The 27,805-nt window shown below is 38.3% G+C and overlaps 1 protein-coding gene across 2 annotated transcripts in view; it reads right to left on the minus strand.

Moving 5' to 3' along the window:
- The window catches only part of DSE (dermatan sulfate epimerase), a 46,394-nt gene that overhangs the window by 8,424 nt on the left and 10,165 nt on the right, over positions 1–27,805 (minus strand). The window contains exon 3 of one of the 2 annotated variants that reach the window (XM_020894395.2): positions 4,089–4,342. In XM_020894395.2, the coding sequence (XP_020750054.2) occupies positions 4,089–4,342 (254 nt within the window). Of the gene's footprint in view, positions 1–4,088; positions 4,343–27,805 lie in introns of those variants that run through there. The other variant, XM_070464134.1, reaches the window with a different exon arrangement.

The raw sequence follows: 27,805 nt of genomic DNA on the forward strand, positions 1-27,805 counted from the left end.
ACTACTTTATACTGCAAATTGTGCTTTGTAAAACTCTCACTTATCAATGTTATAAACAGCACCTTGCTAATCCAGGTTTATGATGAGTCCATGATTTAAATTAATAAGTTCTTGATACAGGTCATTTATTAATTAAAGGTAAACCTTTAAATAAGTATCAGTAATTTAATAATCTTTAATATATTGAAATCACACATCTGAGGTTACAAATTGACACACTTCATGCCTGCAAGAAAAGATCTGTATATTGAGACTTTCATTCAATTTGTCTAAAATACACCAACTGACAATATTTTTGAAGTTTTCCACTTCACAACAACTGTTAACATTATTTTACAGAATCTGTAATAAGCTGCAAATACTAGAAATACTAAATGAAGAGTCTCCCACTTATCCTGTTCTTAGAAGACAGTATCTTATCTTTTATGTGCTTTTAGATGTCACAGCATCAGACAAGGCAGCATAGTGGGGTGGAGACACCATTGGAGTGGGGATCTAAAGGTGACAAAGATCAACTGAGAGTCCCAAGTCTGCCAAAACTGAGCTACATGATTTTGTTCAAGTACTTCTTCACCTGCCACCGTTTTCATTTTCCCCAACTGAGAATTGAAGGTCTAAAATATTTTATAAAATTCTTTTGACTCAGAAATGCTATTTTTCTATCATTTTTGTGAAACCAGCATTTAGGCAGCAATAACAATTCTTCACATTGTGTAGCATTTGGAAGCTACATAGCACCAAACATAACCTTACTTGATCCTTTTAACAACTCAATTATGCACTATTTCTCCAAAATTACAGAAAGGTTGACTTGTCCTCTGGTACATGACTAAAAGTGAACAGAGCTTTGATCTGAACTTACGTCTTTAAAGTTTGTTTTGTTTGCTTGTATTTAAAATACACAACCCCTAAGGATCAAATTAAGCTCCCAGTCTCCTAATGTGAGTAGACTTTTGTTATTTCTTTCCCATAGACATGTGCATGGTCATCCATGCTGAACCCTCTACCTTGGGCTACTAGATGTGCTGGGCATGCGGGCTTCCAGAGGCCCAGGTACCACCAGATGTGTCCCAGCCTAAAGCTGAAGTCCCAGCCCAAGTAAGTCCCAGACCTCATCTCATGGGGGCAGCACCATTCTCAGGCTCTGCTGGGCACTGGCCCCTTCTCCCAGCCAGCTCCACACCTGACATACCAGCCTTCTAGATAGGTTTTAATTTCCATTTTCCAATTATTAGGGTTTAAATCCCAATCATCTTCATCTTTTCCACATCTGTATCCTCCATCTCCAGCCAGACACCAATGGAACTGATGTTTAAAATCAGGACTGCTATTTCACTGCTCCTCATATATTTCATTACCTGATTTTCTTTATTTTTCCCTTCTAAAAAACTCTATCCAGGAGAGATGAGGTAATGTCTACCTTTGTAAACTTCAAATCTATCCATACGAGGTACCAATATTGTTATTACTAATGTTCTGCCCTGTGTTTTTCCCATCACCCATATATCTTGCCTGGATTTCTCCTTATTTTCACTTATCCATATCCTATCTACCCTTCAAAGTTTTATGAACCATCTCAAACTCATCTAAAGAAATTGTTCTCCTGAATGCAAACTTAATACACTCATTTGATATTTAATCATAACTTCATGATACTCTTTATCTCATTCCCTGGTCTTATTACAAGTATGGTGTAATCATTTAAACATTTCATTTCTGTCTTCTTTCCAGTTGATTTGTAAACTGAATACATGTGATCCTGTGGGCCCTCTGTACCAAGCCTCAGACTGGGTTAGCAGGACAGAAAGTGAAGGTGTTAGCTCATTTCAGTTGTGTCCGACTCTGTGTTACCCCATGGACTATAGCCCACCAGACTCTTCTATCTGTGGAATTCCCGAGGCAAGAACAGTGGAGCGGGTAGCCACTCCCTTCTCCAGGAGATCTCCACCCAGGGATTGAACCCAGGTCTTCTGCACTGCAGGTGGATTCCTTACCAACAGGGCCACCAAATCCTAATTCTCCCACAGCGGACATGTCACGTGAATTCAGTGGGAGCCACACCTGACAAAGCTACCGCAGTCAGGATCTACAAGGCTGCTCCGAGCACATGGAATGATCAGTGCAGTGTGGCCAAGGCAGCTCCTAGAGTGAGAGCGAGGCAGCTGGGAAAGCCAGGGCTGTAAGTCTGATGACTTAACAGAGATATGAAGGACCAGGGATTCCACTCCTTTTTCTGTTCCCTCTTCTTATCAATGTGGGCACTACTTGTGGAAAAGCCCTGGAAGACTGCATCCCAGAGCAAACCTTATGACTTTACTCAGAAAACAAATGCATGTGAAAACTCTTGCCAAGGCCAAATACAAATTGTAATCCAATTCGAGCCAGTATTTTAGGTGCCTGTTTATTATCTGGAACAATTTTATCTACTGTGGAGAATGAAGAAATAAGTTCTATTCCTGCTGGTAAAGAACTAAAAATTTATCTCAATTTTATCTATTGTGGAGAATGAAGAAATAAGTTCTATTCCTGCTGGTAAAGAACTAAAAATTTATCTAAGGGAATTAAACTGTACTAGACTAAAATCCAAGGCCCTGGGCTACCATCCAGCTCACTCTAGGGTTCTTTCCACCAATTCATGATGCTATCTTTCCACAGGCCTGAGGATTTATAAATGGTCTGATGGTAGGTGTTCACGTGGCTTACTTTTTGACTTTTAAAATTCGGTTTGTATTCGTGAGAGTGGCAAAAATTACACTCTTAATCAAGCTTTCCTTAAGTTACTGTAAGTTGAATTTTTATTTTAAGAAAGGCAACAAAATATAGTGGAAAGACAATGAAGTTTGAATTTGGCTAGAATTGGGTCCAAAACCCAGCTACCTTATATAGTTGATGTGAGAATTAAATAAAATATGGGCAAGGATTAGCACATGCCATATGCTCAATTAATTTTAGTTTCCTTTCCTCTAAGACCTAATTAAAAGTGATGGCTGATATGACAAGGGAGAAACTTAGGCATGGGTAAAATCTGATGCTGGATAATCTACAAAATGCTTACTAAGTCTTATAGGGAATATAATCAAGAGTTAAACTCTTTTATTTTTTAAATTTTTTTTTATTTTTTGAGTTAAACTCTTTTAGATTTCCCAGTTATTTTCCCAGAATATTTAATATTCTAATAATTCACTGTGAACCAAGGGTCATTTTTCTTAAACACAACCTTATTTAGTTATTTAAAGATGTCTCTCAACAGGAGTTGTAATTAAGTCAGAATTACAAGAACAAAGAAAATGTGATGGCAGAAACCAACACAATATTGTAAAGCAATTATTCTTCAATTAAAAATAAATAAATTTAATTATAAAAAAAGAAATGTGATATTAGCTATTATACAATACAATAAGGCAAAGCAGCTAAATGGTCCATAAAAGTCAACTATAAACTTGACCTGAATGATCTAGATTAACTGATTTTATTTTTAAAGATTTTTTTTGATGTGGACCATTTTTAAAGTCTTTATTGAATTTGTTACAATACTGCTTCTGTTTTATATTTGGTTTTTGGCCAGGAGGTGTGTGGGATCTTACCTCCTCAACTAGGGATCGAACAGGATGCCCTGCATTGGAAGGCAAAGTCTGAACCACTGGACCACCAGGAAGTCCTTAGATAGATTCTTTTAAAGTCTTTAGAGGGGAAAAAAAGTAGCAATATATTGAAACACAACCTGTGTGTGAGGAATATTCAGTTCAAATAACGAACCACCTGTTCAGCTTTTATAAACTCTATCCAGGCTGGTTGCCTTCACTGTCAAAAATTGGAAAAAGGAATATTCACCACTGATCCTGTGCGTAAGGATATGACTTGAGACAATAAGAGAGCATGCTAAAATAACAAGCAGGCTAATGTAACAAGCAGAAATGAGGAAGGAGAGGTCTCTCAACTCTCCAAGAGGTGCCCAAGGTATTGTCATGGTTTGGGCTTAGTTAGGAGCCACATATGACCGTGTACTTAGACTAGTTATAGAAATGTTTGGTTCACACTGTGGTAATTGTGACTGATATCAGCTCAAGGCATTCCTCAGCTGTACACACCTTGATTCATCAGAACCAGGCTTCCTGTGAGCAAGGCCATGCAGTTGGTGGGCTGATGATTGTGCAGGTATTGAAATCCCCATCCTCTCCTGTATGAAGTCTCATACATATACCCCGAGGCATTGGCAATCACTTCAAGAAACTTCTCCTGCTGTGTCTTGCTCAGGTAGTTGTACAAGAAGTCATAGGCAGTGGCAAAACCAACCAGGGAGTGAGCAAGTGGGACTTCATCCCAAGGAGCATCTTTCACCAACCTATAAAAGAAAAGAGACCATGCAGATGAGTGCCACATGGCTCAGAGCTCTCATCACACTTTTCAGGTATCTACTTCTCAGAGGGACACAAGTGAAGGTACAGTCCAGAAGGTTTAATGACATAAAAAATAGGTTTCCTTCCATATAAGACACAAGCATAAAAGATTGTCTAATGTGAAAATTACAGACTTAACATTTTCTCTTTCCAGCTTCTGGCAACATTAAAATGCTCATTTTTAAGTTTTATTTTTTAACTGTTGATGAGAGATAGAAGAGTATATTTACATTCTCGAGGGATTGAAAGTACATAATATGTAGTACAGAGCAAAAATTCTCTGGACTAACCCATTAACCAGTGCTCGCCCTCCCCTTTCTACCTGCAGTAGGGTTCTTGGCTCTGTTCTATGATTGTCATGCTAAAACAGTTTAGCTAAAACATGCTAAAAGTGTATATATATACCATCTTATTTCCCATAGGCTGATCCAGGTGAAGGTACAATGGTTATATAGTCTAGGTCCTCTCAATCTAGGCAGATGCACTTGGTCAACATCACGAGGAGGAGAGTGGCTAAAAAGCTGGTGTAAGTGAGAAAAGTGAGCCAATTCCAACTCAGATTTCTGCATCTCATTTTTTCTCAGAGCGAACTGCACTGATTTCAAGGATCTTCAAGTACTTTTTTAAGGAAGTCTAAAAGCTAATCCGTGAAGTACTAAACTGTCCTTGTCTAAGAAGCTACTTGTCTGCTTGACTTGCTATGTAATTCTGCAATATTGGGTTGGCAAAAAAAAAACCCGAACGAGCTTTTTTGGCCAACCTAATACGTTAATAGTGTGTGGCCTGCAGGAAACAGGAAGCTAAAAAGGATCTTTCGCAATCACAGTTCTATGGAATTATCCAGAAAACCCTCCCTATCTGTTCAGGATGTATTTGAGTAATCTCTCAAAGAGGGAAACAAATGAAGGGTGTACTGTACTTTTGGGAGGTGGAAGACAGCTCTCAATTAGGGATTAAACAAAAGCTTAACATATCTATGCCAGAGCCTCTTTTTGGCAAACTAGTGACGCCTCAGCCTCACATTTCTCAATGTGTTTTAAAACTCATAACATATAATACATAGGGGTACCAGGAAATGTATTATTTTGAAATACAATTATCAGTACAGATATTTTTTAAAACTGTGATATATGTGCTTCTTTATTACAATATTAAAATTCAAGATTTAATGGCTAGGATAGTAACTATGGTAATTTGTAAGTAGTGATGAATATACACAATATTTTGAGATGTATACAATAAGTGTAGGTGATATGAAAATATCTGTGACAAAGACACAGGTTCTCCTCAGATTACTATAGTCAGTTATCTAGATACATGATTTAGAAGAGATGCTAAAATTTCAGGTACAGTGAAAATTTAGATGTAATATTTCTCTCATACAAACCCCACAGACACAGATTAAGAAAACTTAAGTTCTGAGAAACTACTTCTTCTAGACTGTGTTTCTCCTTCAGGAGTTTATATTGGGTTGGCCAATAGGATTATTTCCATAATGGAAAACTCCAGATGAATCTTTCAGCCAACCCAATACTAAAGACTTGATAGTCTCAGTGAGGCCTTCTCTGCCCACTCTGTCAGAAGTTCAGTGTTACTCCTCAACCCACAGCATTTCATTCACCTTCTTCATTTCTCTGTCCTCCTGGCACTTAAATATGTCTGTGTCTATGTGTGGGCTTCTCAGGCGGAGCAGTGGTAAAGAACGCACCTGTCAATGCAGGAGAAGCCAGAGACATAGGTTTGATCCCTGGATTGGGACAATCTCGTGGAGAAGGATAGCAACCCACTCCAGTACTCTTGCCTGGAAAATTCTATAGACAGAGGAGCCTGGCAGGCTATGGTCCATGGGGTCACAAAGAGCTGGACACAACTGAGCAAGTAACACACACTAGACATGTGTGTGCTCAACTCTTTGTGACCCTCATGGACTGGAGACCGCCCGGCTCCTCTGTCCATGGAATTCTTCAGCAAGAATACTGGAGTGGGTTGCCATTTTCTTCTTCAGGGGATCTTCTCAACCCAGGGATTGAACCCAGGTTTCCCGCGTTGCAGGCAGATTCTTTATTGTCTGAGCCCCCAGGGAAAGCCCAGGTTTATGTGTATATATCCTCTATCAGAATTGAAGTTCTAAAAGGCAGGGTTATCTTTTTTCCTCTGACGTATTCACTGTTGGATTCCCAATCCCATAACAGTGACTGGCACACAGGAGACTTTCAATAAATCTTTTGGGGAAGAAAGAAAAAAATGAAGGAACAAGCCTGCAGGCCACACTGTTGACAGTGAATATGTGATGATTAAGAAATCAGCAGTTTGGAAGAATCGCTTGGTATTTAACAATAATCTCAGTGTTTGGTTAGCTGTGCTAATGATACAGCCTGGTGCTAAAATGACTAAAGTTGATGAGCTTCTTACCCAGTTGGCCACGGACTAAGCCACCCTGCCAGTCAGCTTGCCAGTGTGTGTAGTGGTTGTAAACACACTGTGAGGAGGGTGAATTAATTCCCTGTTTCTAGGAAAGAAAACAACTCACACTGCAAGCTCACTGCCAGGGAGTCAGAAACAGTTCTCACTGATTCATGGTGGCCGCGGAGCCAGACAGAGAATCCAAGGCATTTCTCCCCCAGCCCTGTGTCTCTGCACCATGTCATCTATAAATGGCAGCACATGCGCACAGCTGTGATAAAGCTGACATCAATGAGCCGCGACCACCTACTGCAGGCTGACATGTCTGATACACCACTGAACTGACCAGTGAACTTACTTTTATGGGTAAAAAAAACAAATTTCCAAGCTCCCACATACAATTGCTTATTCTAAGCAGTTTCCAATTCAACAAAACCTTTGAATTTTTTTTTAAAGTTCCTCATTGTAAGTCAATGCTTCATAAAAAAAAACTTTAAATTATGTAATAAAAAAATCTTTTAAAAAAGTTCCTGGTACCATCAGATGCATCACTATATCATTAAGAAATCTGACCTGTAATAGCTACATTTCTAAGAGATTACTTAAATTCTTTACTAATTCTTATGCAGATATAGAGAGTAATTACAGATGAGAGTATATTTTACTATCATGGAAACCAAAGGAAATTTGCTTCTAGCTCATGAATGGCAGTAAAGGATCTATCTTACTCAATGTCATCCTAACCATCAGGTAATAGGTTTATACTAAAGAATCACATTAAGAGGTGAATCATAAAGAAAGATAGATATTAATTTATGAATTTTATCTCACTTTAAAATATATATATTTACATATCCACCAATCTTTTGAAGGGGAGCCAAAAGCCTTCTCTTTGAATGTCGGTCTATGGATCAGTGTCATTATTTTTCCCTGCAAATAACACATAACAGCACAATTTTCAGCATTTGTTTCTCTAATATAGGAAGAAATTAAAGATATTTGTGAAGGAATATAGAATCCTTCCAGAATTTTGAGTTTTTCCCTAAACTTTTACTAATCTTATCCACATTAAATTATGCTGGAAGTTTTTTATAGTAAGTCATTCCAAAGCATTTAAGCATTTAGAAACATTCTTTTTTAAAAACTTAAACTTATTCTATTTGTAGATTATTAAAACTGTGCAATTAAATGTATTAGTGATTATATGTATTAGGAAAAATATATCCATCTGAATGCAGAGTTCCAAAGAATAGCAAGGAGAGAAAACAAAACCTTCCTCAGTGATCAATGCAAAGAAATAGAGGAAAACAATAGAATGGGAAAGACTAGAGATCTTTTCAAGAAAATTAGTGATACCAGTGGAACATTTCATGCAAAAATGGGCACAATAAAGGACAGAAGTGGTATGGACCTAACAGCAGCAGAAGATATTAAGAAGAGGTGGCAAGGATACACAGAAGAACTGTACAAAAAAGATCTTCATGACCCAGATAACCACAATGGTGTGATCAGTCACCTAGAGCCAGACATCCTAGAATGCGAAGTCGAGTGGGCCTTAGGAAGCATCACTACAAACAATGCTAGTGAGGTGACAGAATTCCAGTTGAGGTATTTCAAATCCTAAAAGATAATGCTATTAAAAGTGCTGCACTCAATATGCCAGCAAATTTGGAAAACTCAGCAGTGGCCACAGGACTGGAAGGGTCAGTTTTTATACCAATGCCAAAGAAAGGCAATGCTGAAGAATGCTCAAACTACCACACAATTCACTCATTTCACACACTAGCAAAGTAATGCTCAAAATTCTTCAAGCTAGACTTCAACAGTATGTGAACCAAGAACTTCCAGATGTTCAAGCTGGATTTAGAAAAGGCAGAGGAACCACAGATCAAATTGCCAACATCCCACTGGATCATAGGAAAAGCAAGAGAACTCCAGAAAAACATCTACTTCTGCTTCATTGACTATGCTAAAGCCTTTGATTGTGTGGATCACAACAAACTGTGGAAAATTCTTATACCAGACCACCTTAACTGCCTCCTGCGAAACCTGAATGCAGGTCAAGAAGCAACAGTTAGAACCGGACATGGAACAATAGACTGGTTCCAAATTCAGGAAAGGAGTACATCAATGCTGTATATTGTCATCCTGCTTATTTAAGTTATATATCAGGTGAAATGTCAGGCTGGAGGAAGCACAAGCTGGAATCAAGATTGCTGGGAGAAATATCAATAAGCCATATGCAGATGACACCATCCTTATGGCAGAGAAAGGAAAAAGGAAAATGAAGTCGCTCAGTCGTGTCTGACTCTTTGCAACCCCATGGACTATAGCCTACCAGGCTCCTCGTCCATGGGATTTTCCAGGCAAGGTACTGGAGTAGGTTGCCATTTCCTTCTCAGGGGATCTCCCCAACCCAGGGATCGAACCGGGTCTCCCGCATCATAGGCAGACGCTTTACTGTCTGAGCCACCGGACAGCCAAATATAGCAAAGAGTGAAGATGAATTAAAGAGCTTGTTGATGAAGGTGAAAGAGGAGAGTGAAAAAGTTGGCTTAAAATTCAACATTCAAAAAACTAAGATCATGGCATCCAGTCCCATCACTTCATGGCAGAAATAGATGGGGAAACAATGGAAACAGTGAGAGACTTTATTTTCTTGGGCTCCAAAATCACTGCAGATGGTGACTGCAGCCATGAAATTAAAAGACACTTGCTCCTTGGAAGAAAAGCTATGACAAACCTAGACAGCATATTAAAAAGCAGAGACATTACTTTGCCAACAAAGGTCTGTCTAGTCAAAGTTATGGTTTTTCCAGTAGTCATGTATGGACATGAGAGTTGGATATAAGGAAAGCTGAATGTCAAAGAATTGATGCTTTAAACTGTGATGCTGAAGAAGACTCTTGAGAGTCCCTTGGACTGCAAGGAGATCAAACCAGTCCATTCTAAAGGAAATCAATCCTGAATATTCATTGGAAGGACTGATGCTGAAGCTGAAGTTCCAATACTTTGGCCACCTGATGGGAAGAGCTGACTCATTAGAAAAGACCCTGATGCTGGGAAAGACTAAAGGCAGGAGACGGGGACGACAGAGGATGAGATGGTTGGACGGCATCACCAATAGACACGAGTTTGAGCAAGCTCGTGGAGATGGTGAAGGACAGGGTAGCCAGGCGTGCTGCGGTCCAGGAATGGGGTTGCAAAGAGTCAGAAATGACTGAGCGACTGAACAACAGCAATGTATTAGTGAAAGTGGCATAAACTGATTTGAGAACAAATCCAACTGATACTTCCTAAGCACATGATGTCCTACTGGTGGTGACAGAAATGAATAGACACAGTAGAAGGTGGCCCAGCAGCCTTGACATTCAGCAATCTCTGAGTGCTGCTGCCAGTTACACAAGGGATGGAGGTTAATTTCATTGGCAATTCAGTTAAGAGGTGGTTAGCTAAGAAAATTAAAGAAGTTAAGAGGTTAGTTAGGAAATTTTTTACTGTATTCCTCTTTTTATAAGCTGTACTTTGACCTGTTTAGAGAACAGGTCTTTGACCTGTTTAGAGAGCTGTTCTTAAATTAAGGCCCATGAACCCCTGGGGTCTCTTGAGACTCTTTCAGGGGATTCATGAATAAAAATTATTCACATAATACTATAAAGATGTTATATATTGATATTCACACTGATGGTGCAGAAACAGTAGTGGGTTAAAAATGTTGGCATCTCAGCAAGAATCCACGTAGGGGCACTGAACTGCTCTAGTAATCCTTGTAAGATTCTGCACACTGCCATGCACTCTAAGTTTTAAAGATTAACAATTACACTTAAGAATATCTTTAATAAACCCAGTTTCATTTGAGAATATCCTTAATAAAGTGGTAAAATTGAATGATTTTATAAAATATCAAACTTTTTAGTACATATCTTTCTAATATCCTGAGTGATGAAATGGAAAGTATGTATAAAGCACTGTGGGTAGCAAAGTAAATAGCTGTAATGAGGAGAAGAAGTTGCGCATTGAGTTGAGAGCGGAACCAGCTCCTTGTTTTTTTATGAAACATCATTTTTACATGAGACAATGACTAACTGACAAATTTCAGTTTTTTAGACTTGGGCATTTAAGTGGAAGTTCCCTTGAAACAAGGAAGCCTTCCAGTTCAAAGAAAAGGTTTTGCTGACAGTGACAAAATTTGAGCTTTCAATCAAAAAAAAAGAAATGTTGGAAAACTTGTTACCATGAACTTAAAAGTTTAACAATACTTTAAAAGACTTTTCTGATGAGTTCAGTGATAACAAATGTGCAGGAGATGTAAAAGACGCAGGTTCAATCCCTGGGTTGGGAAGATCTCCTGGAGAAAGAAATGGCAACCCACTCCAGTATTCTTGCTGGAGAATCCCATGGACAGAGGAGCCTGGCAGGATATGGTCGATAGGGTCGCAGTGTCGGACACGACTGAAGCGGCTAAGCATGCATACATAAACATGTCAACATTTCAGAGATGGGAATAACTCAGAGAATAAACATTCAAATAAACAGGCATGGCATTACAAAACCATGCAAAGATAAAAAGATTCATTTTAAGGGCAAAACATACCAATGGACTTCTTACCAGTTAAAATATATAAAGAGCTTATTAACTAACATAATTTCAGAATCCACATTGAAACTAACTTTTAAAATCCAGATTCCACATAAAACTAACTTATATAAAACTACATGTCAAGTTCTAGTATGGTATCAAAGAAGCTATCCATAATTATCTGAAAAGACTCCTCAAATGCCCCTCCCTTTTTAGTCACATGACTATATGAAGCTGGATTTTCTTCATGTGTTTCAACCTAAATACTACATTGCAACCAACTGAATACAGAAGCAGATATTTAAGATTTGCAACAGCGTAAACCAATGATGACCTCTTTCACACTAAATATTTTGTTTCCAAAAACCTAGCTATTTTTTTCCTAAAAATGTTACCTATGTTAATATGAAATGGACCTCTTTTTTTCAAATGAATGAATAAATATTTTAAAAAATTTCTTAGATTTAGTTTCTAGTACGGTAAAAAGAATGATGTGAACATAGAAACTATGAATTGCTCAGGTTGGAATGCACAGTATTGATAGGGAAAGGCATAGGATTTATCATGATGTACTGTTACCATAAATCAAGTTATGACTGTAAAAGGAAGAGACATAGTAACCTTTCCAAAATCAGTAGCTTCATTAATCAGAATTTTTATAATAATTTTATGGAGACAGACTGCTTCTATTATCATAAACACTTTTGAACTACTATGTAAAGAGTACAAAAATAGGTAATCTAAGGAGCCTATTACTTAAAAGTTTGACAGCTGACTTGATGAAATAATAGTTAACATAGTAACAATGTTGACATCTATTTTCATTTGCATAGATTTTAGTTTTAAATGCTCAAATAATTATATTAAAAACTTTTTCATATAGTCTTAGTAGAAACATAGTCTGAAGAAATTATTATCTGTGAAAAGATTAATACTTACATATCTAAGATTAACCTTAGGCATTATAATGTTTGCAGAATACTCTATGTATAATATTGTTTAAATTTTTATACTATTTCATTAACAAATACTGTTAAAGTGAATATTTGGAGTAACAGAGGTTCTATATTTAAAAATCTAAGAGCTGTCAAGAAATCACTGATATTTATTTAAATGCATCAACAGTTTATTTTAAAAAATACTAGAAACAATGGGATAATGTAACTCCCTTTATAATATTTTGATTATTAGTCCTGTTTTTACAGCTTGACAATTTTATACCAGGCTTTTCATATGTAACTACATTTTGAAGGTCATGATTTGATTGATTCATGGCATAGGTAAATTTACATGTTTTCACAAGTATGTCTGAATGAGGTTCCACTGTTTATTAAACCTTTCAAAAAGCAGAACTCCAAATAATCCTTCTTTTTTTTTCATTTTGAGATAACACATAGTTTGTAATCTATAAAATATTTATATAGTAAATTCATAAAGTAGATGACTCATATTTAAAAATCTGGTTTATTTTAGACAGTAGATGTTTATGTAAACATAAATTTAAGAGAAAATGAAGTAAGCTTTAAAGGAATTAAGAATTTGAACGTAGAATACAGCGATGAACTCTTCGGAAATTCCCAAATATAACTTTACAGAGCAGAGCAGCACCAACTTCACATTTGCCAGCTTCACTGAAGCTATGTCTACTGCACATAAGCCACAGCTTTGCCTACAGCATGTACTTGGGTACACCAACAAGACACGCTAATATAAGGCCAGTTCTCTTTTTAAATGTAAATCAATTCATTCATTCTAAAAGTGTCCTAAAGACAGTCACCAGATAGACAGTCATTCCATTTTTCAACCAAATGCCTCTGTATGCTTGGAAACAAACTCTTGTAAGTTAGGAGAGTCCTGTGTTACCAAGGCTTTTAAAAATATGACTAATGGCCGTTGTGATTCATCTTTTTTTCCGCTAAGTTAAACGTAAAAACTAGCCATAAATGTTAAATGTCAGTAATATGTTACATTTTGTAAGTAATTCCTACAACATTTAGCCAAAGGAAGTGGATTTCTAACCTGGCCGTGTCTGTGAAGCAGAGTGGGACCCTGAGAATTGTGAATTGTGAACTGTCAACAAGAGCCAAGTTAGCCTGGAATATAGAGAAACTTGATCTGGGGGCCTCTGAGCAGGCAGTGAGCTACCTAAGGGACATGTTCAACTCAACTCTGGCCTGGCACGTATTCCATATTCCAAGTGTTTGGTCAGGAGACTAAGGGGCGGTATTTGCATCATAAAGCAAAATTAACTATAGTTGGGAGGAAAGAGAAACTTATACTTCACGTTAATTAAGCAGGTTGTATGTGCCACGCCCTTTACATACTTATTCCATTTAATCTTCAAAACTCACACTAGATGTAATATCCCCATTTCATGGATTGTAAAAGTGGTATTTGGACAGGAAAATTATTCATTGAAGATCACATAGTTAAGTTAAATGATGAGCCATGAACAGAATCCAGGGCTATCTGAATCTAGAATTTTTACTTCTTGATGGGAAGTACTGTGCTTTTAAAGAAAGTCACGAACTTTGCATAAGAACCCAGCTAGAAGAAAGTGCTAGTCAGCAAACCTACCAAGAGCTAACTAGGCAGAAGGGCACTTAGGCTGAAATGTAACACAGGGTTCCAAAGCCCCACCACGTTCAAGAGGGAAATAAGGTGCAAGATGTGGGGAAAGGGGCAGACGTGAGAAATGACAGTGTGCTCACATGGTTCTTCAGGGTCCACCCAAGGAACATGTGACTCCAACCACAAAACATTCCTGAAACAATTCTTCTCCCTGCAGACCTCTGGTGAGCCTGGGGCTCCTAATGTACTGTTCCAGAGACAGCTGGTCCAGGGGCTGTTGGGCTTGAACCTGCATGCTGAGAATCTTCAGCTCCTTAAGCTAGCCAAGACTAGAGACACAGAAATAGACAATGAATTTTCCTTTTTGAACTTCTACTTTGAACCCTGCATGCATGCTTAGTCGTTCAGTCATGTCCAACTCTACATATTGCAGCCTGCCAGCCTCCTCTGTCCATGGGGAATTTTCCCAGGCAAGAATACTGGAGTGGGTTTCCATTTCCTTCTCCAGGGGATCTTCTTGACCCAGGGATTGAACCTGCATCTCCTGTGTCTCCTGCATTGGCAGGCGGATCCTTTATCTGCTGACCCGCCTGGGAAGCCACTTGAGAACAACCGCTAGAAGGATAAGCAGAAGGACAGAACTAGAATTGACTGTATATAAAGACATCTACAGGGAAAATGACGTATCAAAACTAAACTCGGAACTAAAAAAGGCCATTTTCTTCCACAATCTTCATTTCTATATTCATTAAATCTCTGGATTCAATATAGAACACTACCACTTAACTTCATTTTAAAGCTATACATTTAATATTGCAAATATTAAATTCTAACAAAAGTTTAGGTCTGGCCCTACTCAAGAATACTGAGGAGTCAATTATGCAAAAGCAGAAACTAAAAAGGATATTCTTTTTTACTTAAGTATTCTATATGGTTTACAGAGAAAATGAATTAGTCTGAATGTCAAAACATACCAAGTTAACATAAATAAAACATAGAACAGTGTTGTTAAATGGAAAATGGCACTGCCTTGTCATTATTCCAATGTTTAATTCACTGACACAAAGCCTTTTTATCCAAATATTCAATTTATGCTATCCAAGTATAATCTACATAAATGGAACCAAACAGCATTCATAATTGTAATCCATTTTTACTAGCCAAGTGTTCTTTGGGCTATTGCCTAGCCTAAAAAGGTAAGTAAGAGAAACACTGTAAGTAAGATGATTCAAATTTGATAACAAGACCTCTGTTCTGTAAGAATGGCAGAGCTCAAAGGACTAGAGTTTAAAACAGGCTTACCTATCAAATTCTAATAATAAATTATGAAAGAATCAGTTACAATGGAGAAATTTCTGAAACTTGAAACGGTGGTAGGAGAGAATAACACAGAGTTTCCTGTATTGTTCAGAAAAGCTTAATAAAATGACTTTTGGCTATTTAAAAAGTAGCTTGGTATTTTATATGTTTAGCATGCTTTATATTTATACATGTAAAATGTTTCTAAATGTTTCAGTTGAACAAATTCATAGATGTCATCACTTTAGTCAATGACTATGCAAGCACCCAGTGATTATGTGAGAAAAAATGCCTAGAAGCAGACAATTTCATTTTAAGAAAAAATTAAATATGCAAGAAGAGCCAGGGAAGTAAATGAGAATAACAGTGATGGAGGGTGACTAGCTCTGCCAGAGAAGAAAACACACTACAAAACTTCACTACTCAGAACAGAGTGGCACTAACATAAGAATAGACATACATACCAATGGAACAAAACAGAAAATTCAGAAATAGATGCAAAAACATAAGCAAACTTGGTATATGATAAAGATATGTGATCAAAAATCAACAGTGAAATGAAGTACCTTTTAACGGGTTACACTGGAACAACTAGAGAGTCATTTGAAGAAAAAAGAAAACTGAATTCAAACCTTACAGAACATAAGAAAATAAATTCTAAATCAATTAGGCATCTAAATGTAAAATAAGAAATACAAATCTTAAAGCAAAACATAGATGAATTCCTTTGTGACCAGAAGGGAAAGCCTTTCCAACTAAGATTCAAAAACAAGGAGCAACAGAAGTAAAGAGTGACAATTTTGGCCACATATAAATGAAATGAGACAAAAATAACCCAAAAACCTTTTTGCATAGGAAAAACAAGACCACAAATAAACACAAGTAAACTGGGAAGAGTATTTTAATCATGGATCTTAAATACAGTTAGACTTACCCTAATAATACCAAAGGCTCCTAAAATGTAAGAAAAAAAAAAACTCATTGGAAAAATGAGCAAGTGACAAACAAGACAGTTAACAACAACAGAAAAGAGGCAAACATCTCCCATTCAAAATGTTTACCTCCACTTATTATAAAAGAAATTTAAATTAAATCTGCAACAACTAATCAGTGAAAAAAAATCAAGTATGATAAACACTCCAGTAAAAGCTGTGGAGAAACAGAAACACTCTTAAAAATGCTGTCAGGGATGCAGAATAGTATAAATCCTATGGGGTAGAGTTTGGCAGCAAATTTTATATGGATTTTATATTTTGACCCAGTAATATCACAAACAGAAAACCATATATGCATGAGGCTATTTATTGTGGCATTATTTGTAATATGATCCTAACATGGTAAATTGTGAACCATGTAAATATTTCAGATGTTTAAAATTAAACATAAGCCAGAAATAAATACTGAAATGAAAGGATACACTTGGGATTTGATTCAATATAAAAAGAACAAATATGAGAATATGTTCCAAACGAACAAGATAAATATCTAGAAATCAAATATGTTCCAAGCAAAAGAATAAGATAAATCTCTAGAAATCAATCTAAATCTCTAGAAATCAATCTTAACAAAATGGAGATGAGTGATTACCTGATAGAGTCAAAACAACAGTCATAAACATGCTCAAAGTTAGGAGAGCAATGCAAGAACAAAAGAGAGCACTTCAACAGAGATAGAAAATATTAAAAAGCACCAAGCATTGTAGTGTCATAGCACTGAACTAAATTCAAAAGGATTCAACTGCAGACTACACCAAGTGGAAAAAAGGATCGGTGAACTTAAAGAGAGGACAGTGCAATTCATCCAGTCAGAGGAGAAAAAAGGAAAAAGAACAACAACTAAAAAAAAACCCCAGTGAAGACAGAATAAGGGACTTATCAGTTCACTTCAGTCGCATCCGACTCTGCAATCCCATGGACTGCAGCACGCCAGGCCTCCCTGTCCATCACCAACTCCCGGAGTTTACTCAGACTCACGTCCATTGAGTCGGTGATGCCATCCAACCATCTCATCCTCTGTCGTCCCCTTCTCCTCCCGCCTTCAATCTTTCCCAGCATCAGGGTCTTTTCAAATGAGTCAGTTCTTCACATCAGGTGGCCAAGTATTAAGAGTTTCATGTTCAACATCAGTCCTTTCAATGAATATTCAGGACTGACTTCCTTTAGGATGGACTGGTTAAATCTCCTTGAGCTCCAAGGGAAGGGACTTTTGGGACACCATTAAGACCAGTATACACATTATAGGGGTAAGAAGAAGAGGGAAGAAGAAAGAGAAGTTTATGCAAAGATATAATGATTGAAAACTTCCCTAGCTTGAGGGAAAAGAAACAGATACTCAGATAGAGGTAGACCAGAGTATCAGAAAAGATACCTCTAAAGAGACCCACAGCAGGACATATAATTAAATTTAAAAAATAGAAAGACAAGAGCAACTTATTATACACAAGGGAACTCCCATAATACTATCAGCAGAATTTTACAAAGTGAGATGATACACTTACAGTGTTGAAAGAAAAAAGAAAACAACTGTGGATCAAAAATAACCAAGTAAAACTGTCTCTCAGAATTGAAGGAAAGATAAAAAGTTTTCCAGATAAACATATGCTGAAGAAGTTTATCACTACCAACTGGCCTTAAAGAAATGTTAAAGGGAGTTCTTCAAACTGAAATCAAAGGACACTAATTAGTAACATGAAAACACATGAAAGTATAAAATTCAATGGTAGAAGTAAATATACACTTAAATGCAGAGTAATAGTGTAACAGTGGTGGGTAAATCACTTATAAATCTAGTATAAAAGTTAAAAAAAGACGGCATTAAAAAAATAACTATATAATAATTATTATTAGGGACTTCCCTGGTGGTCCAGTGGCTAAGACTCCGCACTCCCAATGCAGGGGGCCAGGTTTGATCCCTGGTCAGGGAACTAGATCCCACATGCCACAACTAAGAGTTTGTATCCTGCAACTAAGAGATTCCGTGTGCGGCAGCTAAGACCTGGTACAGTCAAATAAGTAAATATTTTTTAATAATAATTTTTAACAGATACGCAATGTAAAAAGACAACCAAGGTTTCAAAATTTACCTCTCATGAATACTTCCTCTGGAAGCCAGTGGAGAATTTAATTTCTCCACCCAAATTAGGATATATACCAAGGAAAAGACAAGACGAGATTAATGGCACAGGGGATCCACAACGCAAGAGGAAAGAAAAGTAAGTCAACAGCTATACAGCAGATCTAGATTATAACCAGTCAAACGCTGTGGCAGTTTCCTCTTCAAGAAGACGAATTGTTAAGAATGCCTTATTAAAAATATCTGGATGGAATGGGTTAAGAGATTTACATAACCACGTGAGAGTCTGGTTGGCAACTGGTGATAAATGCATAGAAAACTAAGCAAATAAAGCAAAAAGGCTATAAGTAATCCTAGAGAAAACAAAAAGCTGTACACATATTGAATGTAATCACAGTATAAGATATGGCTCAGCTGTTAATAGCTTTTCCTTCATTAGAATATGCAAACACAATATTCATTCAATCAAAATCACAACATATCTACATTGGAAAGCTGGAGGGACAAGAAGTCTGTATGTGTTTATGGTAGATGGTATGTGTGAGACATGGATGAGTGATGCATCTACAAGCCAAAGGATGCCAAGGGTTGCCTACAACCACCTGAAGCTAGGACCGTGGCATAAGACAGTTCTTCCTCAGAGCCTCCATAAGGAACCAACCCTGCTGACACCTTGATTGCAGATTTCTAGTCTACACAACTGTGAGAAAATCAACTTCTGTTTGTTTTAAGCCACCCAGTCTATGGTACTTTGTTACAGCTGCCCTAAGAATAAGACCGACCTTACAGAATCTGACTTGTCATCACCAACATCTTGCATGCACCATTTTCCACCTTCCCACTGCTGTCTGAACACGTGGTGACTCCTACTTATTTTAAAGCAATCCTCTTATATTCTGACATCACCACATACAAAAGGGCAAATAATTACCTGTGATATTGAGTTTAAAACTGAGAGAGGTACTTTAAGGGGGAAGGGGAGGGTGGGATGAATTGGGAGATTGGGATTGACATATATACACTATTGATATTATGTATAAAATAGATAACTAATGAGAACCTACTGTATAGCACAGGGAACTCTATTCAGTGCTCTGTGGTGACCTAAATGGGAAAGAAATCCAAAAAAGAGGGGATATATGTATACATATAGCTGATTCACTTTGCTATACATCAGAAACTAACTCAACACTGTAAAGCAACTACATGCCAATAAAAATTAATTTAAAAAAAACACATTAAAAAAGGTGAGGAACAAAACGTGAGGGCAAAAATGGTACTCAAATTGCTAAGTCTTGCCACCCTGATGGTAGCAAAATATCAAACTCAAAATGAGGCCGACCTTAAGGTGCTAGGATACATGAAACAATATTTTACTTTCTATTATGGTTTCCTCAATAAGGTTAATATTTACCCAAGATTTCTACTTTTTTATGCTTTATCAGACTTTTTCTCTTTTACAATATGCTTTTTCAAGGTTTTGCTGAAGTTGCCCTTTTAAAACAGTGAATGAACTGTGGTTGATTTTATGATAGGTGCCAATTGGAAGTAATGTGCTGAAGAATTTATTCCACTCGGCCCTGGAAACCTGAAATGTAATCATTAATCACAGACTTGCACAGTTTCCTAATGAAAAAAAGATGCTTAATAATACATCTTAGGAACAAATATTCTGAACACTAGAATTATGGAATAAAGAAGCCACCTCAAAGAGTGAAGCAGTCCTCTCCCTGGAGATCTTCAAGAAGAGGGATACTAAGAAGGGATTCTAGGGAATGTGTTTATCAGAATGTTAGAAGGAGATATCAAATTATAAATCACAAGCAATTAATAGATTATGGAATGAATATAAGGGGCTGTGACCAGCATATTTTTAGTGGAATTTAATGTCATTGCAGATGGTGACTGCAGCCATGAAATTAAAAGATGCTTACTCCTTGGAAGGAAAGTTATGACCAACCTAGACAGCATATTAAAAAGCAGAGACATTACTTTGCCAACAAAGGTCCATCTAGTCAAGGCTATGGTTTTTCCAGTAGTCATGTATGGATGTGAGAGTTGGACTATAAAGAAAGCTGAGCACTGAAGAATTGATGCTTTTTGAAACTGTGGTGTTGGAGAAGACTCTTGAGAGTCCCTTGGACTGCAAGGAGATCCAACCAGTCCATCCTAAAGGAGATCAGTCCTGAGTGTTCATTGGAAGGACTGATGTTGAAGCTGAAACTCCAATACTTTGGCCACCTGATGCAAAGAGCTGACTCATTTGAAAAGACCCTGATGCTGGGAAAGATTGAAGGCAGGAGGAGAAGGGGACGACAGAGGATGAGATGGTTGGATGGCATCACCGACTCGATGGACATGGGTTTGGGTGGACTCCGGGAGTTGGTGATGGACAGGGAGGCCTGGCGTGCTGCGGTTCATGGGGTTGCAAAGAGTTGGACGTGACTGAGTGACTGAATGGAGCTGAACTGAACTGAATGGCATGGAATAGAAAACAGAGTGCAGAGCATAACTTAAATGCAAGGTCTGGTTCTACTTACGCATTTACCTATGTAGAGTTATGTGTATACTGGGTTATGATGTCAATTTTACTTCTTACTGTAGGTCAGAGTCAAAAAAGGTTTGAACGTCACTGTCTTAGAGAATAAATGTGCCATATCAGATGCATCCTGTAGGCGGAGAGGACCCAGGCTTAGGTCCTGGCTTCTGTGTGTGGATCGAGGTCAAGACCTGGTTTCCCCGAACACTTTCCAGCAGGGGATTTGGAGCTAGCCAAAAGGGAAAACCCACTGAGAGTTCATTGGAAAGGAAGCCAGACCACCAGAGAAGCTCAGAATGTTCAAAGAGGGCAGCAGATGGTATTCAGTGGAGGCAGGTGTAAAACAGCAAACAGATCCACACAGTCAATTCAAGAACGAAAAATAATTTGTCACCATGTAGAAAAAGAACCAAAAAAAAAAAAAAACCCATTTCTCATCCCCCTAAACAACCTGTTTGGCTTTGAAGTCATTTATTTTTAAGAGAGATAATGAAATAATACCTATGAACAGCATCCTGTCCAATAATGTTTATTTCATTCATGTCCTGGGGACGCAATTTTAAAGAGTACTTCCTAAAAGTCATCTGGCAACAAAGTGGAAAATGCCAGTTTAGGATTTTTCTTTGTGAATCATAAAAAATTTGGAAGATGTGCTATTTGCCATAAAACAGAATTAATGGGTAAAGTAAATTTAGATTAAATTATGAGCCAAACTTGTAAGCCACTTCAACATGCCAAGGGCAGTAAACATATCCCCAAGTTTTAGATCCAGAGTTATCCAGAGTTATCTGTTATACTGAAAATAAAAGTGTTATACTGAAAATAAAAGTGAAATGGCAGCCCACTCCAGTATTCTTGCTTGTAAAATCCCACAGACAGAGCAGCCTGGTGAGCTACATACAGTCCATGGGGTTGCAGTCAGAAACAACTGAACACATAAACTCATGAGCCACCCCAAAGGCTGAATCTAATCACATCTTCTTTTACCAAGTAACAGGCTATGATAGAAAAGCAAAGAGCAGAAGATTCAAACCGGCTTTAATAATAGTGTAAAATCTTCCCCATGTTAACAGGTTCTCCAAAGAAAGTAAAATAGTAAACTTCATATGGTTTTTCAAAATAATGGCTCAAAGTCTAGGGTGGGAAGATATTAAAGTTAATGTAAAATTTAAGCAATATGTGTGGATTTATTCTTATCGCTCCCTTTCCCTAGATTTCTTCTTAGAAGAGTGAATTCCCTGTAATTCAATCACAAAATAAACCAAAAGCTGCACATTAAATTGTTAGAAGCCCAAATTGCCATCCATACCTCATCAAGAATCTTTTTTTCTTTTCTTCCCCCGTCAACTTCAGAAAAACAGCATGATTCACTCAAGTGGATACTTTCCTCCTGGAGTGCCGCCTGCATGATGTTTCATTTTGGCTTCACATCCAGAAAGTGATTTGAGGACACCCAAGTGGCTGTACTGTTCTTTGAGCACGTTACCTTGCCTTCTCATTCTTCTTGTTGTTATTCATTTATTTATTGTGGTAAGCCTACTTTAATTAAATCTGACCTGCTCTGAACTTTCCTTCTAAATTTTCCTATCATCAACATAAACTAAGTTCATCATATTTAGAAGCAAATTTTTTATCGGATAAAATCTTTTTTTTTCCCCTAGTGACAGTTTTTAAAGTCACAGTATACTTCCAGCAAACAGGAGGTAGCTAAAAATAATGCTGGAGAGACATGAACTCAACATCTCCTCTTGGGCCCACAGGCTCTTCAAACTTTGCTGATCCCAAACCAAACCTTCTATTAGTATTCTCCAAGAGTTCCAAGTGTTGCTGTCTCACTGAAAGGTCCCACCATCCTCTCAGCATCCCATAAAGAATGTTTCTTGTCCTTCTTGTCCTCAAATATAATTATTAAGTCTTACACATGCTAAGGGGCTTCCCAGGTGGCACTAGTGGTAAAGAGCCTGCCTGCCAATGCAGGAGATGCAAGAGACATGGGTTTGGTCCCTGGGTTGGGAAGATCCCCTGGAGGAGGGCACAGTAACCCACTCCAGTATTCTTGCCTGGAGAATCCCCTGGACAGAGGAGCCTGGTATGCTACAGTCCATAGGTTGCAAAGAGTCAGACATGACTGAAGCAACTTAACACACATAGCACATACATGTGAAGCCTTAGACCTTTCTGGAACCCATCATTTCTTTCCCTTCTCAGAACCCCTAATCCAGGCTGTCATCTGGATAAACACAAAAGGCCTAACTGGTCTGCCTGGTTTGACCTCTGCACTCTCCTCTTCCCATGTGATCAGAGATTCTTCTTACAACACAAATCCTTCACATGGAGAAACTGGCAGCCTGTTTGTGTCTCCTGATGAGAGAACAGCCACCACCTATGCCTGTGTTAAAGTGATCAAAACTGAGTTGGATCAAGCTTTGGCACCCAGCTGTCAGTTTCTAGGAAGCACCAAGGGTGGAGGAACACACTACACTGCATCTTGAGGCTGCAATCAACAACATCCAGACTGCAGGACGCTGAACAGGTCAAAGGGTCCAAGTTCTTCCACAGATAAATTGTAACAAAAATAAAGGGATGGAGGGGAAACTGCAGATAAAAAAGACTTAAAAAACATTTTAAAAAATCAACAAGACTAAAGTGTACCTAGGGATGCACACTTGAATGAAATATAAAGAAACATAGGAGGTGATTGATGACCCTAGAAGTCAGGGGAGTCTTTGTAGGAGGCAGGGGGAGCTGTGACTAGGGGGCCAATGAGGGGCTTCCCCAGGGTGGCTGGCAAAGTTCTATTTCTGGAGCTGGGCTGTGGTCACCAGGGCGTAGGCTTTAAAATACTTTACTAAGCCACACGTTTGTTCCTATGCGGTTCTACTTTTATTTTACAATGAAAAAGTCACACACACCCACACACACACAGATCTGACCATGTTGTTACCCTGTTAAAACCTTTCAGTGGCCTCAACGCTCTTGTAAGAAAAAGTCCAAACTCCTTCACAGGGTGGGCAAGGTCTTGCAGCATCTGGCTGTCCACTTAAAGCCTCAATGCTTGTTTGCCTCCACCCTACATTAAATTTTCAGTTCCTCAAAAGCATTGTGCTTCCTTATGTCTCAGCCTCTGAACACCAGTTACTTCTGCTTAGAACTTTCAAACATGCTCTTTCCCTTTCACTTGGCTGATTCCTATTTGTCCTTCAAGCCCCTGGAGGAAAGCCTCCCAATGCTCCAATGTTGGGCATGTTGAAGTATTAATTACTTCTCTGTCTTCCACTGCACACTGTACTTTCTCAATCACAGCCTTATCATCTGCATTAATATTGTCTATTAGTTCATATTTTCCTTAGATCAACAATCCTAGGCAAAATGTATAACTTGTGTCAAATTTTTATATCCCAATACCTAGGCACAACATCTGGAACAGAATAAGTACACAAAAACCTTAATGAATTATATGCGTACATTTGTTTATAAATGAAAACTACCTTTACTGACATCAAAGTATAAGAGCACAAAATAAAAGCAAAGCAACAGGGATAAAAATAATAGCTAACACCTTATGCCAGTTACTGTTTCATTAATTCATTTAACCCTCTAAACACTATGAGGTAAGTATTATACAACGTTTATCACCAATTTACAGATGAGGAAATTGAGTCATTAAGAAATCAAGTAACATGTTCCATCCATGTCATATGGTTCACAAATGGGTTTAGAACATGGATGTCTGACTCCACGGTCCTTGATCTTAATTCAAATAAAGTATCACCCCCACCACCTAACACTACTACCTAACATCACTACCATTCATTCCAAATACTGAAGCAGGTGGCTTTAAACATCGGGATGGGGAATACATGTAAATCCATGGCTGATTCATGTCAATGTATGACAAAAACCACTACACTACTGTAAAGTAATTAGCCTCCAACTAATAAAAATAAATGGAAAAAAAAATTCTATTGGGGTTACCTGACCAGGAGTATCCATGAATATTATGTGGAAGTTAAGATGATGGACACCAAAATTCAAGAGATTAGGCAGGAGAGAATACCAGGTGCAGGAGAAGTGCTTCAGAGAGCAGGGAATCTGAGACTCCCGGGGGAACTAGACACAGAGATGTCAAATCCTGACATACCCGCTACCAGCCTCCAAGTGGGCCAAAGGCGCAACACCTCCGACTACATATTAACAGCAGGAAGGTCTTCAGAGTGAGAATGAGGCCAAATAAGTACGAACATCCACAGTGAAAAAGGCACCAAATCAGAGTCGAAACTGAAAACAGATCTTGGACTCCTGCTCATGGTAAGCCTAGACTACTCATCAAAATGTGATCATTCATTCATTCAATTTAAGTTATTATTAGTGTCCTTGTGGCCCCTATAGCATATTCAGCTCTCAGGACAGAGATGTAAAACATGATGATGGTGCTACTCTCAATAAGCTTATGTGCCAGAGGCAAACAAATGGTAGAATCTATACAGTTATAGTATAGACGAAACATCCTCTAAGAGCTCTGCATGGGTTCTTTGGCACACCCGAATTACATTGGCCAGGGTAGGGTAGAAACTGGAGTTTAAAAGGTTTTTACAAAGAAGCTTCTTTAGGCTGCATCTTGAAGACACACACTCCTAATCAGAGAACCAGGTAAGTAACCCTGTTACTACTGCAAATCCAACAAGTCACATGAAAAATAATACCTATGAGAATTGAGATGCATGAGGGGCCAGAGAAAACATTAATGGAAGAAGGAGAAGTTAAACAGGATCCTGACATCTACATCGAGTTGGGGAAAAGGAGGAAGGAAAGGGATGGATGAGTCTGGATCCCTGCAGGCAGAAAGCTCAGCTCAGGGCTGGTCTGTAAACTTATTACCACCCAGATCGAGGCAGAGTTAAAAATGTCAGTACACGTGGCCCAGTGAATCAATGAGGATGCACATCAATGCCTGCCGGTGAAAAGCTTAAAACACTAAAATCACAACATTCTAGGAAATAAAAAGATTTCGAGAATCCGAAAGCTCTGGATGGGGGCATGTTTTACAGGAATGATGACAGGCTGATCTTTTTTAACAGCTTAAAGATAATTCTTCCTAAAGAGCTCACCCATATCCAACAATGACACCACCACCACCAACAGCAAAATGCATTCAGAGTAGTGAGAGTGAAGCACAGAATAAAGGGGAGAAAGGAGAAAAACGGCTAGAGGCAAGAACGGTGGCACTTTCTCTGTTCTGGGGCAGCCACAGGACAGAGAAAGTGGAAGGTGATGAATGTGTAAAAATGAACAGATAGGGCCAGGAAGTCTTTAAAACTATACTAATAAATATATACCAAAGTATTTGCCAAGAGGATCTATGAGCACTTGTAATGATTACAAGGACAGAGAGCTTTGAAATTCATCTCTCCACACAGTTGGTGATACCAACAAAGTGAGATCATTAAAGTGAGAGAAGAGTCATGCAAAAAAGTGAACTAGGGACTTCCCTGGTGGTCCAGTGGTTGGGAATCTGCCTGCCAATGCAGGGGACACGGGTTTGATCCCTGGTCTGGGAAGATCCCATGTGCCGAGGAGCAACTGAGTCTGAGGACCACAACTATTGAGCCCACACGCTGCAACTACTGAACCCGGCGCACCTTGGAACCCGAGCTTTGCAAGAGAGGCCACTGCAGTCAGAAGCCCACGCACCGCAACTAGAGAGTAGCCCCCACTCACCACAACTAGAGAAAAGCTTGCACGCAGCAATGAAGACCCAGTGCAGCCAAAAAATAAATAAATACATGTTTTTAAAAGTGAACATCTTTTCTTTCCCACACACCCACTATACATTCCATCTCCTGTCTGCATCACTGTGCACCCATTTGCCCAAGACAAAAACCAAGTCCCAAGCTTTCTACCTCCCTTCCCTTCGCTATTTAATTTTTAGGTGCCTTGGAACTATAGGGGGAACTCGTTAAAAGGAAAAGTTCTTTGGCCTACTCCAAAGGATCGTGTTTCCCTGAGTGTGGGCCAGTTCCGGGGAGCTCTGTTTTTAATAAGAACACTTGTATGATTCTGATGAAGGAACCATAGTTTGAGAAACAGTGTCCCATATCCAATCAATCTCTTTGTAGATTCTCTGTCCTAAATGTCCCTTAAATTCATTCCGTCTTGTTCCTATTCTCTCTGGCTTAGCTGTGATCTTCACTTCCTCTCTAAGCTTCCACCTAGTTCCCCTCCTCCTGATTCCTCTCCTCAAAGCCATCCACACACAAAGCTTCTAAATTGCAGGTTTACATGGGAAATGTAATGATCTGTCTCCTGACTATGGTTTCTCCTGCTATCCTAAGCCAGCATGTTGACACTGCAATGAAAAACGAAGGATGGAGGAAAGAGACTGTGTTAAACATAGCTAAAACATGCTCTCTTGACAGATACGGCAGAAGGAGATGAAGAAGGAAAGAGCCATTCTTAAGATAACTATGGTAAAAAGAACCAGCCAGCTTTACAAAAGACTGCACAGAAATACTCATGTTACTGCTATTCTCCAGTAGTTAAAAATATCTCTTCAAACACTATTAGTAAGAACTTAATGTCGGCAAAGCCCTACATCTTAAGTGGAACTAGTACTATTTCACTTAATAAAGGCAACTTTAAAAAAGATCATAAAGCAATATTGAAATAGAATACAGGCATACACACACACACACACACACACACAGACACACACACATATATGCCTAGCCCTTGCTAACTCAAATCTCTCAAGATAAGGGCAAGGAATGCATAAAATTTAAACAACATGCTTGGCAAGTTTTAATATTAGATAAATGTGAGAACCAGATTGTAAAGATGGTGTGGAACTTACCACATTTGCATCTTTGTTGTATATGGGGTGAGCAGCACAAATTTAGAACCCCTTCAGAAGAAAGATGAGGATTCCTCTGGCCTTAAGCACAACTC

Source organism: Odocoileus virginianus, unplaced genomic scaffold (assembly GCF_023699985.2).
Source record: "Odocoileus virginianus isolate 20LAN1187 ecotype Illinois unplaced genomic scaffold, Ovbor_1.2 Unplaced_Contig_17, whole genome shotgun sequence".
NCBI lineage: Eukaryota > Metazoa > Chordata > Mammalia > Artiodactyla > Cervidae > Odocoileus > Odocoileus virginianus.